We start from the raw sequence: 16246 nt of genomic DNA, 5'->3' as shown, positions 1-16246 counted from the left end.
ACACACACACACACACACACACACACACACACACACACACACACACACACACACACACACACACACACACACACACACACACACACACACACACACACACACACACACACACACACACACCTGAAAGACCAGCAGAAGAAAATGAGAATGGGGAGCACGTAGCTTGACACAAGCAAGGGTCACTTTAATACAGTATATATCCACTTGTTGTAGTTTTGTTAATGCATATAGTTTATATTTGTGAAGGTTTTAAATGGGAATTTGCAGATATGGAACAAGCCGTTGTTTCATCTGACATCTCTCTCTCTCTCTCTCTTCATTTTTTTTTTTTTTTTTTTTTTTTTTTGGGCAGAGGGACGCGGATTGATTTGCCTTGGCGTCATCGGTTGAGATGGCGAGTGGTGGGCCCGCGCCTCGGTCTCGGCTGCATGCCTTGGCCCACCGGCCATTTGTGCGGTGTCCCCTGCAATCGGAAAAATACGACAAGCTCAGACAAGTGGGCAAGGGTCAATTTGGGTGCGTATTGTTGGACTTGGCCCAGGAGGTGTCACTCCCCGTGGTCATGTCGCCGCTCCTGTCCGAGTTTGGTGTTTCGGCGCAAACTGTGTCGTTCACGCGCGCTTCTGGGCCAAACGTGTAGTGCCGTCTTCAAGGCCAAACACAAGGAGACTGGTGTCATCTACGCCCTGAAAAAGGTCATTATGAAGGGCGAAACGGAAGGGGTAAGAATTATGCCACCGCTCGGTCGCTGTAATCGTTTGTTCCATGCCGTTCTTACCTTGAGCTCGGCACCGACCACGAGCAGCGGGTGGTGCACTCGCGCGGCGACCAGGCGGCGCGTGAATGAGCCGTCTGATGCCTGATTTGCTGTTCCTCTTTCTTCTTTTCTGTCTCTCTCCCTTTTCATTGTAGTTTCCATTGACGGCCCTGCGTGAGATCTCACTCATGAGCCGACTCGACCATCCCAACGTGCTGAAATTGCACGAAGTCGTTCACAGCCAAGGTGTGGCCGTGTGCAAATGTCTTCACTTTCGTCATCACTGACGATTGGCACCTGTATCGCCCTTGATGGTTGACCCGCCTCCACACTCTCTCTCTCCTTCCTTCCCTCTTTCCCTCTGCATCCTTCTCGCGCACGCCCATCCAGCTTGTCCCTCCTCACTTCTTTTCCTCCCGACCATGCGCGCGCGCAGCGACTGATCATAATCGCCAGCTGGGTGACATTTACCTGGTGTTTGATTTTATGGACTACGATTTGGCCGGTCTTTTGAACAAGGGCGTCGAGTTTACCGTTCCTGAAGTCAAAGGCATGTGCCTCGACCTGTTCAAAGGTGAGTATCTGTGCGCCGTGATGTGAGCCGTTGTGCCTGTTTTTTGCTCGAAGCCCTTTCTCGTCTGCACCTTTGGCATGACAAAACGCGTCGCGGTCCGGCAAACCTCGTGGCCCTCAGGCCTAAACTACCTAGCTTTAAACCGAGTGATGCATCGCGACTTGAAAGTGGCTAACCTCTTGCTCAACCGCGAGGGAGTGCTCAAAATTGCCGATTTTGGTAGGTGCACACACAGTCGCACATGGTTGTGTTTGGGCCCTCGCCACACTCTCACACATCCGCTTTGTCACAGGCCTAGCGCGGTACATGAAGGAAGGCAAGGCTGCGGCGAGCTACACTGGCGTCGTGTGCACGGTCAGGACCATGGCAGCGCCTTTGTTCACTCAGACTGTTTCTTTTTTTTTTCTTTTTTTTTCCTGCTTGCCTTGCATATCTCCTCATCGACATTGCCGTGCGCGTCCATTCTTTCGTCAGCGATGGTACCGAGCCCCTGAGCTGTTGCTGGGTCAGCGGCAATATGATCCCGCGATTGACATGTGGAGCGCCGGTTGCATTGTGGCAGAGCTCATCACAGGCTCGCCTATATTGCAAGGCGGCGTTCGAGATGGTGATGATGCAGATCATGACTTGGACCAGTTTTTGGAAATTTGCAAGGTGTGCTGCCTTGAGCCCTCGCCCAGCCCGATGGCCATAGGAAAAGGACACCGGTTGACGCTTCAACAACTCTTACACCCCTCCTCCTGCAGCTCCTTGGCTCGCCCACCAAGTGGGAAGAGGCCATGACGCTTCGCAAGGTGGCTTTTATCATGCCTCGACGTCAATTCAACTCGGACCTGCGCGGCCGATTGACTCAAATGTTCGTTTAATTCGTACCCACACAGCTCACGGGCCCTAGGCGTTTACCAAAGCACTCACTCCGGCAGTGTTCGTTTTGGACACCCCGTCTTATCTGAGCTGCGTGGACTCGCCTCCGTATAGGTTCAGTCGTGTCAAGTGCCCAGAGATTGTGGACTTTCTTACCGAAGTCTTAGTCTGGGATCCGACAAAGCGTTTGACAGCCAAAAAGGCCGCCATTCATCCTTGCTGGTACACGCAAGGCGAGCGCTATGCGACACCAAACACGTATGTGGCCGGCAATGATCTGCGTCCTAATTTCCTTAGGCTTGCGGCGGCTTCTTCTTGGTTCGCCTTACTTGGCATCGCCACGTGTACGTAGGTCTCGCTTTGGCCAAGACACACATGAATACCTGACACGCGCGGTGCCACGACGCGACCTGCGTATGCCCAAGACCAAGCGGCAAACGTACGAGCAGGCTGGCTTTGGGTTGGAAGGACCACCACGTGACGCCAAGACGAGCACCGCCCGTTCCTCCACGCAACCAGCTGGTGGTGGTGCTCCGGCCCACACGCATACCGGTAAACCTACGGGAGGCCAGCATGGGCACCGCCCTGCCGCACCTGGAGCGCCGACCCACCGACCACAAGCGGCCCCGCCGAGACCGCCAGCCCAGCACGCTCACCAGCCTTCCGACAACGGGGCCCCTCCTCAAAAGCGGGCCAAGCCTGCACATTAGATATGTTTCCGACCAGCCGCCGTGTACGATTCTCGAGCGACGGTGATTGACGTCATTGCCGACCTCGTTTGGTAGCTGCCCGGGCCTTTCTGGCTGTGCATGCGAGGTCTCATCTCTGTTTGCTCGCTTTGGCCTGTCGGAATAAAATGTACATCTGAATTGTTTTCAACGTCCATTGATTGATTATTTTTGTTTTGTTATCGTGTGGGTGTGTGGGAGCGGGGCTACTGGATGCCTCTGCTTCTCTCGTGCTCGCATTCGGATCAGATCAAGCTCTCATTCATTCTTTAAGGCCAGTAATTGACTCAACAAATCCTGACATTCCAACCAAGAGTGTGGTCAAAACCTGTGAGCGCATGCTGACCCGGCAGGATGGAGACGCGGTGATACCAGACAGAGCCCACGCACCTCCGTAACCTGAACCACGGCCTCTCGGCACATTTCGCCGTCTTCGTAAAAAAACTGGCCGACATGGCTAAGGCGAGCCACAGCAGGTGCGTGAATAACAGGCTCATGACCCCCTCTCGATGAGAAAGGACGAGCATCAGGCTGGCTGGAGAATCGCAGGAAGGTGGACAAACGAACCCATCAAAGGTTTGTGAGCTGGAGGTGCCGGCTGAACTAGCCAGAATCATTTCCACTGTCAATTCCGGCGAGTACTTGTTCATGTGGACAAATGTGGAGAGGCGTTGCCCGGTCTATAGTGCGGTTGGATGATCATAACCACGGGTGTGGGTGATGTGGCACAGTGAGATTGGGCACAATTGAAGCTCGATAAGAGCGACGCGTGGGAGTCTGCGCCGGGCAGGGGCCGCCCATGCAGTGCAGGGCGTGGGTACTCGAGGGACATCCGAACCTTTTGAGAACGCATAAGGACGGCGGCATGCTGATCAAAGAACATGGCATGAACGTTGAGAATGGTCATGAAGACAAAGTAGGCAGCCGCGCAAATGCCAACGACTTGCGAGCTGGCTGGGTGGGGCACGAAGAGGCCGTAGATGCAAGCATACTGCAATGACATGACATTCGGGAGAGCATGAGTCGACATGTCCCGTCACATGCCGGTGCAGGCGGCGTTGCTGACAAATCCTTACGCCCGCAAAAGCACAACCAATGGCGGCCATGATCAGCTTGAAATCTTCCTCGGCCGTGGCTTGCTCAAATTCTTCAGGCACGGCATCACCCGTGGCCTACCGTCCGATCTCGCCCGTCAGTGTAAAGCATGCGATAATGCACTGCATCCAACCTGAGGGAGCAGGCAGCCAGGCATGGATCTAAACTGACCTTGCAAAAGGCTTCCTCGAGGCTGTTGCGCACTGTCTGACCGTCCCACTTGGAGATGATGATCGGGCTCTCCGCCTCAACCTCTGGCGCTGCGTCCGCCTCATCGGCCTGCGCCGGCTGCGTCAGAAGAATGCATCACACAGTGAGACGCGAGGCTGCACGCCTGCCAGTTCTCCTTGTAGCACAACAGCAGACCAGCAACAGCACCACCAACCGGCACTCACCTCACCCCCCTTTGCAGGCACGGGAGCTGCCTTCCGACTGGTCCGTTTGGATCCCATCCTGCTGCTGCTGGCGACGTCGAGAGATAGAGAGTCAGAGAAACACTTTGATACATTTGGTAATGAGATTATTTCTGACATCATCTTTTCTATCTGACTTTTTGTGTCTGACAAATCGCGGCTTGCCCCAACTGCGGACCAGAAGCCTTGCACGGCAAGCGGGTTGGGGAGAGGGCACTCTGCCTTGGCTTTCACACGTCCCGCTCCATTGTGGCATGGGACGAAAGCGCAGCGAAGACACTGAAAGAAGACCAGTCTTGAGCAATGGACGACTTGTCATGCTGCCAGAGTCTGTAGGGCTCTTTGTGGCCGCTGGCGCTCTGGCACTTGAGAGCTATTCGCGTGTTGCTTGGGGTTGAGTGTCTGAGCCTCGACCACGCTGAGGCATTACCCGGTGCCACCCATTTCGCCGTCGACCCCAAGCAAAGTGTGCAGACATACTGTTGGCCGGCTCGGGGCAGAGTTCTTCTTCAGAACAAGATGGAGGACGTGATGACCCGGGTCAGTGCGACGACGAATGCTCTTGGGGCAACCCAATTCAAGGGCACCAACCCCTAGGCCAAGGCTTGATGTTGGCTCAATGCAGGACAGCCTCGGCAGGGCTGAGCCTTGCGAGTGTGAAACCTGCGAGATGCCTGTCATGTCTATGCTTCACGTTTCGGAGACAGGGTATGAAAAATTGTAGATTCCAGTACCCCACGCCGGCTTGACACCTCGCGGAATTTATAAACCATGCTGCTCGAAAAGAGCCAACGACAAAAAGGGACCCTATCAAAGGCTGAAAGGGTTTTGTTTCGTGATGTTGTCGCAGCCGGGGTCTTCCTGTTTCACTCGAAACCCGCGTTGGCGCAAGGCCTCCTTTGCTCGCGCATTACCAACGGAAACAGGGACAGCACGCTGCTTTGCCCTTTCTATGCAATCGAAGGGCCAGCGCAAGATGCGGTACCGCTGTCGCGAATTGAACACCAGCTCAGCCAAGTCCCCAGCTCGCACGACCTGCCTGTTCTGCCTTTCGGACCTACCTTCTTTGGCTGGCTGATTTCCCTTTCCAAAGATCCACCCAGGCTTTGGGCACACTGAGCCAAATGGGAGTGACGAGCGATCATCACGGGCACCCCGCCAGGGTGGCCAGCTCCTGTGCGCAACGCTGTTTAGGTTTGGCCTGTAGCGAAAGCGGCACGTCCCTTCTTGGACCTTGGTCCATGCAATAATCAGCTCCTCCCCTCCGCCTCCGCCCCCCTTTTCTCTGCACGCATGGGACGGAATCAGCCTGAAAAGAGCCAAAGTGATGCTGTTCTTGCGCGAGCGCACGACCGGGCTTCACTCACTGATTCAGTCGGATGACACATTCTTTGTCATCAAAATGACTGGTGCTAGGATCGATTCGGCAAAACTATCCAACCTGATTCTTCCTGTTGCGAATAGTTGACTGTGCTGTTCGCCATTTTCACAGCAGAAGAAGCAGAGGGCGGAACGTGCACCCAAGTTGGTTGGGTCTTGTTCTGTCCTGGCCCATGGTATGGCTCGGCAGTATGTGGTACACAGTTGAAAACGACGGTTCCACGTGCGATTCCTCGTGCAAAATCAAGGTAGTACGCTAAGCACTGGCGGTTTGGCCAGGGACATGCTGTGCAGCTGTTGATGTAACATTCCGATCCACCCACCCGATGGCTTTTACACTTGACACTGCCAGCGTGTGTTGTGATTGCGATGACAAGTTTACACGTTAATCAACACGAAGTTGCGGGCTTGGAAAGCGAGCTTGTTTGAAGGTTTTTTGCCACACGCGGAGGCCACGCAGAGGCAGCAGATGTCAGTCGTGTTCAGAGGGGAAGGTACATGGGTGCGCGCGCCGCCATGATGAGTATCTCATGCACTATGGCAGACGCATGCCACAACCCAACGTTGTTGGGTGTTCGGCTCGCACACCCGCCCGCATGTCGTGGCGAAGGGGGTGGCGATTGTGGAATCTAGTGGAGGTGTTTGGTATACGTCTGCGTCAGGACTAATCGAACTGCGTAAGCTCAATGCGAGTGAACCCTTCCTTCATTCTGCGTGCCACACGTGGGAACGGGTGACGTCGCGACGTTTCGTGTGTGTGTGTGTGTGTATGCAAGTGTGTCAGAAAACCCTAACCCTTCCTCCCCCCTGTCCTGATGCAAAAATGCAGAATTTTTCGGCATAACCTGTCAGGACTAGCGTTGTTCTCACTTGTCTCTACGTCAGATTCGGGCGAAAAGTGGGGGAGAGCCTTTGACATCTCAACCCAACAAAACCACCCTTCCTAATCCTTATTGGTCAGGTCTTTGTCTTGTGTAGTTCAATGTATCGCCTCGAGCACTCCAACTGCCCAAGACAGACAGGACTTGGCGGTCATGTTGATTGTCCCTTGAGCGGCAATCGAAGAACATGTTCCCAACCCTTACCGCTTCTCAGGTAACAGTCCCCAAGCCCAAGCCACCTGCCATGTGTTACAAGCCTTTTGATCTTTTCTTTTCTTTCTCTTCCCTCTCTCTTCCCTCTCTTCTTTCTCTCTTCTTTCTTTTCTTTCTTTTCTTTCTTTCTTTCAAGGCAAAGGCCAGCTACAGCCAATCCGAATCGACCCATGAACGACCCACATCACTTTTGTCTCCCCCACCCAACACAGTCACAGCTTTAACCTGGAACACACCCAATCACCAAACACCTTATCCCCAACCACAAAAGCACCACAAAGAGAAATTCATAAAAGACAAGACGGATGGACGGGAGTGCTTTTAAGAATTCTCCACAGCCAACAACAGAACACTACCAACAATTCCTTTAAATCCCTTTCGTCCTCTCTTGCTCTTTCTGACGTCTCCCCCCCCCCTGTGTTCCCCCAACCCCCATCCAAACCAACCCAAGCTGTCACACCAAAGATATGTGGATGGGGACGGAGGGGAAAGGAGGGGCAAGGAGGGGGGAGGGGGGGCGAAGTCCCAACACTGACGCAAACCCTTCTTGTTACCCTCGTCACCTCGTCCCAAGCGTTTGCTTTCATCCACACAACCCCTTCCTGACTCGACTCGACTGTGAACCAACGTCACAACCACCACCACGACATCCACCAACGAGTATTTGTCAAACTCGAAGCTCGATGCTCGTCATTTTCTCACTTGAGCTTCCAGCCAGCATCAAGCACACACCTCCCCCCGCGACTCCCTACTGCCTTGTCTTTGCCAGCTTTCGCGTCCATTCCCATTGAACACTCTTGCTACTCTTCTCTTTCCTCGAGTCACAACAACAGCACCACAGCACCATGAGTGCCGGTCCCACCGTGCTCCAAGACCGCTACGAGGTCAAGCAAGCACTGGGCAAGGGCGCCTATGCGCAGGTGTACCGCGCCACCGACCGTGTGAGCAGCCAGGACGTGGCCATCAAGGTCATTCACCGCAGCCCCAAGAACTTTGCCCGCGATGCCGAGGTGCAGAACCTCCAGACCGTCCACAGCCAGCCCCCAGCCGCCCATGTCGTCCCAATCTTGGACCACTTTTTCGACCACAACAGTGTCTGCATTGTGATGCCCCTGCTCCGCGGTGGTGACCTCTACTCCCGCGTCGAGCCCAACGGCCCCGGCTTGTCCAAGTCCCAAGCCCGCCGCTGGATTCGTCAGCTCGCTGAAGCCATTCGCTCCGTGCACCAGGTTGGCCTCGTTCACGCTGATATCAAGCCCGAGAACTGCCTGATCGACTCGGACGACAACCTCTTCCTGGCCGATTTTGGCCTCGCCGTCCCCGAGAACCACCGCCACATGAACGCCGTTCCCGGTACTGAAGCCTACATGGCCCCAGAGATGCTCTTGCACAACCGCTCGGGCGTGGTCATGACTCAGGCAGCCGACGTCTTCGCTCTCGGCATCACTTGGTATGCGGCTCTCTTTGCCGACCTGCCCTGGGATGCTGCCAGCAACCGCGACGTTGACTTTCTCAACTTCCGCCGCACCGGCCACCTGCCCGGCCCGGCCCAGTCCATTGGCCTCCTCAGCTTCAAGCTCCACCGCCTCATCGTCAAGATGCTCCACCCTGTTCCTGCCAAGCGCGCCACGCTTGACGAGGTGATTGGGTTTCTCGAAGCACAGGAGCCCTGGTTTGTCGATAGCAAGCCCCGCGCTGCCACGCCCAGCAAGGCCAAAATGGACAAGCCCCTCGTCCTCCCTGACCTCGTGTCTCCGACCTCCCCCAAGGACCCCACAGTGCACTGTGTCAGCTCTTCCAACAGCCGTGCTCGTCGCTCAAGTCAGGTGTATTAAATCCTCTGTGGCTTTGCCCTGATTTTTTAGCTTTGTGTTTTTGAGTGGCGCTGCGCGCTTTGACCTGGGATCGAGTATTTCCCTTAACTGACTGTGTTGTTTCTATTCGACTTTTTGTTTTCTCCTGTATCAAGCTATCATCCTTCTGTTCTGTTGTCATGGGCCAGAGGCTCGACACGAGGCAGTGCCTCGGCAGTCTTCGACTTCCCTTAAGAAAATCGATTCGATCAGACTTGACTTTTTTTTTTTTTCCTTTCAATGCTTCTCACACCGCGCCAAACCGATACAGCGCACTGCGCACTGACCCAAAAGCTCCACTCAGCCTTTTTTGCCAAACCGAAAACCGCCCAACACTACGTCAACCCTCATTTTGCTGCGAGTCGACTCATGCTCAACGACCGGCGCCCATGCCATATGCAATCACTGGGTTTTTATTCATGGTCAGCTTGAGAGTCAAAACGCACCATTGTTGCCACCTTAACGACTCACCATCCCCGACAACAACAGCATGGCCACCGACAACATTGGGGTTTGCGAGCACCAAAACCCGCATCGTTGTTCAGGGGCCAGAATGTCATACATGTGTGTCTGCGTGCGTGTGTGTTTGTGTGTGTGTGTGTGTGTGTGTGTGTGTGTGTGTGTGTGAGTGTGTGTGTGTGTGTGTGTTCCTGATGACATCAAAGCCATGGATGCCGAGGGCAGCGTGGCCTGGTCCTGACTCAATCTCGACAAAAGTTGTCCACTACTTGATTTAATTTTTGGCGCACGCAGGAGCCAACTCAGTTCAGCTGCGAAGACTTGTGCCTCACACCAGTTGCCCTGAGGCAAGAACAGGTGCCCTCTTACTCGCGTAAATAATGCAGCTCGACCACATGGGCAGGTGCACGCAGTGGTCGTTGTGCTCGTTGTTAAACTGAACCGCCCGGGCGCATCACTATCACAACTCCTCCTTGCCTCTTCGGCCCTCGCCTCACGCATGAGCACGCAAGCAGGAAGGCAAGAAAGAGAAGAAAGTTCCGAACCACTTGTGCAGGCGCCTCGCGTCTCATTTGCGCAACTGCGACCGCGCTTACGGCTCGAAAAGCTGCCACGGACGGCCCGCTGACCAGCCATTTATGGGTGCGAAGCTCGCAGGCAACAAGAAGAAGCAGCGTCGGTTGCTAGTTATGTCCTACAGGCCAGAAATGAATGACCCGTGCCAGAGCAGCTGCTCGAATGAACGCAAAAGGAACGATATGGGCATTCTGGGCACCCGATGATGCCAGATTTTATAAACAACTTGGCGTTCTGCGGCTGCACTATTCTCAATCGTGCTTTTAAGCGCGTGGCCGACCAGAAGCGATGAAAGGTTTGCCAGATGTACCACAAAATCCAAACACCCAAGTGTTGGGCTACCTTTGGACAACTTCATTCAAGCAGAACGATTCAGCCTTATAACTCCACGGAGCATTTCGCCCGGAGCATGCGCACTGCGCCACTCCTCAGATCACCCTCTATCATGATGTGCACGAGTTGCCAACATCAAAACGCGAGCAAGCTTTATGACGTTCTTCACGGCAGCCAGAGCTCGTGCAGTTGACCATGTGGGAAAGGATGCAATGAGCAGATGATGTCTGGTCCAACAATTGCCCCTGGCGTTTAATTCGACGTCACTTACGCGGTCAGACAGATTGGTCCACCAGTGCCGAATCCCCGCCTCGAGTCGGGGCGCGAAGCGGCCGAACCCCCATCTCGAAGACCTGCCCGAGCAGGGTATCGTGTCCGCTACCCCAGGACTACATACCAGAGCTTGATTCTGCCGGGGGCACATGTCATCTCCATCTTCAAGGCAGGGTCTTTTTTGAAGCGCGTTGATAAACTCTTTGTCATCATTTTGGATGAAGGTGGTTGTCAGATAAATTTTGTAACCATGTGTCATTGAATCCGCCCCTTTTTGTTGTGGCGCCACAATACAATCAGACCTAGCACCAAAGGGTGCAAAGGGCAGCCTGGAAAAGTGCGGGCAGCCAGGTGCCACACGCCTACTCCCATGGGCCCGTCCGCGGCTTTGAGATGCGCCACGACCCCTTCCCTCTCTTTGTGCGACCAGCCACACCGACTGCCGCTCAGATCATCCTTTTTGGTTGATGTTAACTTTGATCGACGGCGGTCTAAGTGAATGAAATGTATGACTCTCTCTCTCTAAATCTCTCGCTCTCAATCTCTCTCTCTCTCACACACACACACTCTCTCTCTCTCTCTCTCTCTCTCTCTCTAAATTCTGTGGTAGTCCTTTGTGTCTTTGCTCTTTATTTCTCTCTTTCTCAAACTGACCATCATCATCTCTCTCTCTCTCTCTCTCTCTCTCTCTCTCTCTCTCTCTCTCTCTCTCTCTCTCTCTCTCTCTCTCTCTCTCTCTCTCTCTCTCTCTCTCTCTCTCTCTCTCCCAATTTTTTCACATAAAAAAAAAATAACACCAAAAGAGTTGATCGACAAGTTGACGACCGTCATCAAGAGCAGCAGTGGTCCCGAATGGCGTCGACGCTCAACGCCCCGGCTCCGCCGGTGGAGCGAGGTAGCTCGAGTCCCAGGCTGGCAAAGGCTGAGATTGGTGCCCCGGCCAATGTAGACCTGGACGGTACGAAATTAACACCTCCTCCCTGAGCTCCACCTCTGCTGCCAATGTAGCCAGTCAGGGCGCGCATCAAACATTGGCTGCTCCCCAGCTGCTGCTCGCGCGCAGGCGGATCCTGAGTTTGACCATCCCCCTGCACCTGGCTCAAGATGCTCACACGCGGCGTGCCGCATGATCGTGCCGCATTTCCTCTCTGGTTACAGATGACAACTCCCCCATGCCCGACAAGCCAGAACTTGACATCCAATTTCGCGCTCTCATGGTACGACACATCATCAACAGCTGCAAACCAAGCCCCTCCACAGCCACCACGCCACCTTCTGATCCTTTCATTGCATGCAACTCTGGGCCTTTCAGGATACCATGAATGTACCACCAGACCACGAGCGCGACCTTCTTGCTATGCCCGACGAGCGAAAATGGAAGCTCATCCGCTCTAGTGTCAGTAATTCATGACCCCATATTTCGATTGGCTTTGCAAGCCAAGAGGTCTTGCTCAGCTGCCACACCACCAATGCGTCTTGTCTCAACCCTCACTCCCATCCTGCTCCTCGTGCCTTAGACACAAACATCAGTGGCAACCCCACCGGACCGGCTCGTTGAGCAGCTACGCCGCCATCTTGACCCTGAGCTGCGGTCCGTCAAACCTCCCCCGACGCCCTCGCGCCAGCCAGCCAGGGTTCTTGCATTGCCTCATTCTTCCCGCTCGCCTTGCTGGACCAATCTGATTTCCTCCTGTCCACCGGTCTGCTCTCCGTCTGAACTGCCGGGCCCCGCAGCAACAAAAAGGTCAAGAAACCCAAGCTCAAGGACCTCGAGGTCTCCTATGATATCCTACGCAAGCTGGAGGTCGCTCTCCGCACTAACGCCTCAAATTGGGTCGAAGAATTCTGCGACCCGCCCAACAGTGGGCACTTGGTCCTCATCGAGTTTATGGAAGACCTACCAGATGCTTTGGAATTCCGCTCTCCAATCCCCGTCCTTCAACGTCTTCCGGTGCGCGCCCTGCCCCCCCCCCCCTCTACAAAAGACTTGGGTTCATTGTTTTTGCTGTTTTTACGCGACATGAGTCACAGCAGGCAACTCACCACCACTCTTGCTTCCCCGCTATGGCTTGCCCGTGCCCACAACACAGGAAGAACACCACCTCGGTATTCTCTGCCTCAAGGCGCTCATGCGTCACGACTATGGCTTGCGAAAGGTCCTTGATGAGCACGGCTTTGTGAACCGCATCATCCTCAACTTGGCCTCAGAAGTGCCTCGTACCCGCACCGCCATCGTTCAGATGATGGCAGCTCTTGCTGCCAACCCCGGTGGCGGTGCCCTCAGAACGCTTGACGCCTTCCACTACTTTTCCAGTCGCGTGCTGGAGCACACCCGGTTTGAAACAGTCGTGCGCTACATGACGGACAACCGAGCCGACGACGACTACATCGTCGCCTGCCTCCGCCTTTTCACAACCCTACTTCGTAGCACCGACCAAGACAACACTCGCATCTACATTCAGATGGACCTTGAACGCGCTGGCCTGCTAGACCAAATCAAGACCATGCGCAGCCACACCAATCGCATTGTGGAACGCTTAGTCAACGAGTACGAAGCCGAGCTTCTTGACGTCGTGGGCGTCTTGAAGAAGCGAGATGAGTATCGCAAACTGTATCTCGAGGCCACAGAGCAGCTCTCCGCCACCAAACAGAATCTTCAAGAAGCCAGCATCGAACGCGACGAACTGCGACACAACTTTGAGCATGCACGCGTGCAAGCCAGTGATCTTGAGCAACAATCCCAGGCCCAGAGCAAGGAAATTGAAGCCCTCAAGGGCAAGCTGAACAAAACACGCGCGACCCTTTTGGAGCAGGAAGAACTCCTTAACGATCAGCAAAAGCAAATGCAAGAGCTGGAAGACGAGGTCGCCCGGGCTGTACGTACTTTCTGCCTGCACATTTCCTCGCTTTTCACGCACGCACGCACACAAACACATAGGTACCTTTCAAACTTCTTACCCTTTTTTTTTTTTTTTTTTTGTTTTGTTCTTTCCTGCTCTGCACAACGTTCAAAGGCGGAGCAACTGCGCCAACAACAGCTGGCATTTAAGCGCCAAGCTCAGCGCCGTCGCAACGCTCCAATGCGTGATTCCGTTGATACAACTAGCGCCACGGCGGATACTAATGCTGACTCGCTCCCGCCACCTCCGCCACCCCCCGCTCCTCCCATGCCCAACTCGGATGCCCCTGCCGCTCCGGTGCCACCTGCTCCGCCGCTGCCCCCCAACCTCGTCGCCCCACCGGCACCTCCCCTGCCCGGAGGCGGTGGCATTCCGCCGGCACCACCCATCATGTCCTTTGGATATGCGCCCGATGGCATGAAGCCCAAGCGTCGTATTCATCCCAACGTTGCCCTCCCCTTTCTCAACTGGCGCCCGCTGCGTAAGATCACGGACACCATCTTCGAAGAGTTGGACGACGAGGCAATTCTTGCCACCTTTGATTTTGCCGAGGTACGGTCCCCAGCACCAGTGGCTCACATGGAAGGGAATCAGGCACTTAGCAAAGCCGGCCGTTGCAGATGAACAGCATGTCTCGCTTGCGCATCTCAACGCCAACCCCCGCTGCTTTTTGTATTCCGCCCCTTCGGTTTGCAGTTTGAATCGGCTTTCCGCGTCAAGGAGGGCAAAGGCATTGATGAGCTTCGCAAGAAGGCTGGTAAACGCCACCAAGAGTCCATCACCGTGCTCGAGGCCAACCGTGCGCACAACTGCGGTATGCGCGCTGCATTGCCTGGCAAACCATGCTTGACACCCCAAGCATACCGTTACATGGATTGGCCGTGTGTTCGCTCGCTCAACACCACCACCACTACCACCCCAATTCTTGACTGCAGTCATCACCACGCGCCGCGTGGGCATGTCGTCCGAGGACTTGCGTGCAACCGTCCTCTCGACTGATTTGACGCTGCTTCCCGCCGAGCATGCTGAACTACTTCTGAACTACGTTCCTAGCCCTGAAGAAGTCGCGGCGTTGGAGAAGCACACGCACCATCGCGAGCGACTGGCAGAGGCTGAGCGCTTCATGCTGGAGACCCTCAACGTCGACCGCTTCGAATCCAGGTACAACACCCATTCAAATCAGCCGCGAAAAAAAAAAAAAAAATAGGAAGGGATGCGAGAAATTTGGACAGCAAGTCTGGTACCTTGTTTATTTGACTGCCATCGCTCTTCTTTTAGGCTGCGCGTCATGGCCTACATTGGCTATTTCGATGAGGTTGTCTTGCAGGCAATGCCACAAATTGAAGCTGTGCTAGCGGCCTCACAGGCACTGCAGCACAGTACTGCCTTTAAGAAGGTCAGTCTGTTATCACCGCGCCTGGTTCCTTGCTGGGTACCATTCACAGCAGCAGGAACCTCATGCAATGATTGCTGTCCTTGGTCTTAGTTGCTCGAGATCATCTTGGCCTTTGGCAACTACATGAACTCGGCCAAACGCGGACCAGCATATGGCTTTAAGATTGAAACATTCAAAACGGTGCGGTGCAGTGCCCCTGAAGATAGCCGAGCCTGTGACCACTCACGTCGTGCTCGTCTATACTCACCGACCGTCCCCGTGTGGAATGATTCACTTTGATAGCTGTTGGACACGAAATCGTCGGATCGCAAGATGACCCTGCTTCACTATCTGGTCAAAGTGGTCCAGAACCATTACCCTGACGTATGTTGTGGCTGGGCCCCTTTCGAGCATTGAAGGCTTTATTTGTTTGTGTGTGTGTGAGTGTGATATTTACTTGATTGTCATGTTTTGAACTGCGCTTGGCCCTGACTGGTCGAGCGCCTTGTCCTCACTGAGTCCTGGCGTTCTGGCAGGTGGAGCGTTTCATCGACGATCTCGAGGCCGTGGGTGATGCCGCGCGTGTATCCATCGTCACGCTATCCACCGATGTCCAGGGTCTACGCAAGGGCATTGACTTGGTTTTGTACGAGCGCGAGAAGCAGCAAAATAATTTCATCCTGCATTCCTTCTATTTGCATGCCGTTCAAAAAGGTGGGTGTTCGATTTGTGCTCGTTTGCTCCTTTTTCAGCGCCACGGCTTGCGCGCGGGAGCACACCCAACCGCCCATCTTCCAGGCGTACGGTGCTTTGTGTGCATCCTCACCGATTGGATGGCTTTTGCACCCCTGTTTAGTTGCTCGCATTGCGGAGCGTTTCAATAGCATGTCAGAGCAATACCGCCGCGTCTGCGTACTGTATAATGAGGTGCCGGACAAGATTGAACCCTTTGAATTTTTCTCAGTGTTTGAGGAATTTGTCAACAACTTCAAGCGGGCCAAGGAAGATTTATCTCGGGTGGCGCGGGCTGAGGCGCGTCGCGCTGCGGGTGATACCCTGCTTCCAGTCCAGCACATGCGCAACGAGGACATTGCTTTACCCAGTCACCCAGTTTTGGGCGTCACCAGCAAGCGACTCTAGCCTGCAGTAGTGTAGGGTGATGTTGTTTATTTCTTTTTACTATCCATTATATTTTTGCCCCGCGATCCTGCCTGTCAGGGTCCTGTGTGTGGCGCTGGAAGCATGCGCGCTTGTGAGCTCGACTGTTGTGCCAAACTTGCCGTGATGTTGACAGGGTGATCCCCCCTGCCCCCTCCAATTTGTTGATGTGTATGTAGAAAATATGGGGCACATGCCCATTCACACACGACTTTTGAGCTTTTGGTCCACCTCGCAGCCTCAACCAGGGCCCTTTGCCCTGCCAACGGCATTGTCCTGGCCGGTATAATTGACTGACCTTAATAGCATCATCAATCATGCACAGCACAGCGACAGTGCTTCTCCTTCAAAGACTTTTGATCAGGAAACGTACCTTTCAAAGTGCGTTCTTTGCTTCTTTGTTGATGTTTTGTC

The 16246-nt window shown here is 54.4% G+C and overlaps 4 protein-coding genes across 4 annotated transcripts; 3 read left to right on the top strand and 1 right to left on the bottom strand.

The window, feature by feature from the left end:
• Positions 1–472: 472 nt before the first annotated feature.
• MONBRDRAFT_2068 (uncharacterized protein) lies at positions 473–1925 on the top strand (the record flags this gene model as incomplete). Its single annotated transcript, XM_001744982.1, has 7 exons — positions 473–516; positions 641–722; positions 913–1005; positions 1214–1331; positions 1452–1550; positions 1624–1685; positions 1806–1925. Coding segments are annotated over 7 exons (618 nt in total), but the record flags the coding sequence as incomplete, so codon positions are not given.
• Positions 1926–3181: 1256 nt separating this feature from the next.
• On the bottom strand, positions 3182–4486 carry MONBRDRAFT_32001 (uncharacterized protein; the record flags this gene model as incomplete). The annotated part of the gene is made up of 7 exons (XM_001744807.1): positions 4414–4486; positions 4190–4306; positions 4000–4095; positions 3762–3914; positions 3491–3603; positions 3314–3380; positions 3182–3220 (listed from the first exon to the last, which is right to left on the bottom strand). The coding sequence occupies exons 1-7, from the start codon at positions 4468–4470 to the stop codon at positions 3182–3184; spliced, it is 642 nt and encodes a 213-aa protein (XP_001744859.1). The 5' UTR covers positions 4471–4486.
• A 3288-nt stretch (positions 4487–7774) lies between these two features.
• MONBRDRAFT_1938 (uncharacterized protein) lies at positions 7775–8389 on the top strand (the record flags this gene model as incomplete). Its single annotated transcript, XM_001744981.1, has 1 exon — positions 7775–8389. A coding segment is annotated over one exon (615 nt), but the record flags the coding sequence as incomplete, so codon positions are not given.
• A 2514-nt stretch (positions 8390–10903) lies between these two features.
• On the top strand, positions 10904–16139 carry MONBRDRAFT_31999 (uncharacterized protein; the record flags this gene model as incomplete). The annotated part of the gene is made up of 15 exons (XM_001744980.1): positions 10904–11005; positions 11291–11357; positions 11558–11616; positions 11712–11795; positions 11917–11990; positions 12134–12350; positions 12490–13275; positions 13414–13851; positions 13996–14113; positions 14235–14460; positions 14578–14695; positions 14786–14875; positions 14978–15058; positions 15211–15388; positions 15531–16139. 15 exons carry the CDS (start codon positions 10904–10906, stop codon positions 15812–15814), a joined length of 2922 nt encoding a protein of 973 aa, XP_001745032.1. The 3' UTR covers positions 15815–16139.
• Between the last annotated feature and the right edge of the window lie 107 nt (positions 16140–16246).

The sequence above is a fragment of the Monosiga brevicollis genome, genomic scaffold (assembly GCF_000002865.3).
Source record: "Monosiga brevicollis MX1 MONBRscaffold_7 genomic scaffold, whole genome shotgun sequence".
NCBI lineage: Eukaryota > Choanoflagellata > Craspedida > Salpingoecidae > Monosiga > Monosiga brevicollis.
Note: the sequence above shows the minus strand (reverse complement) of the source record. Positions and strands in the feature narration are given on the sequence as shown.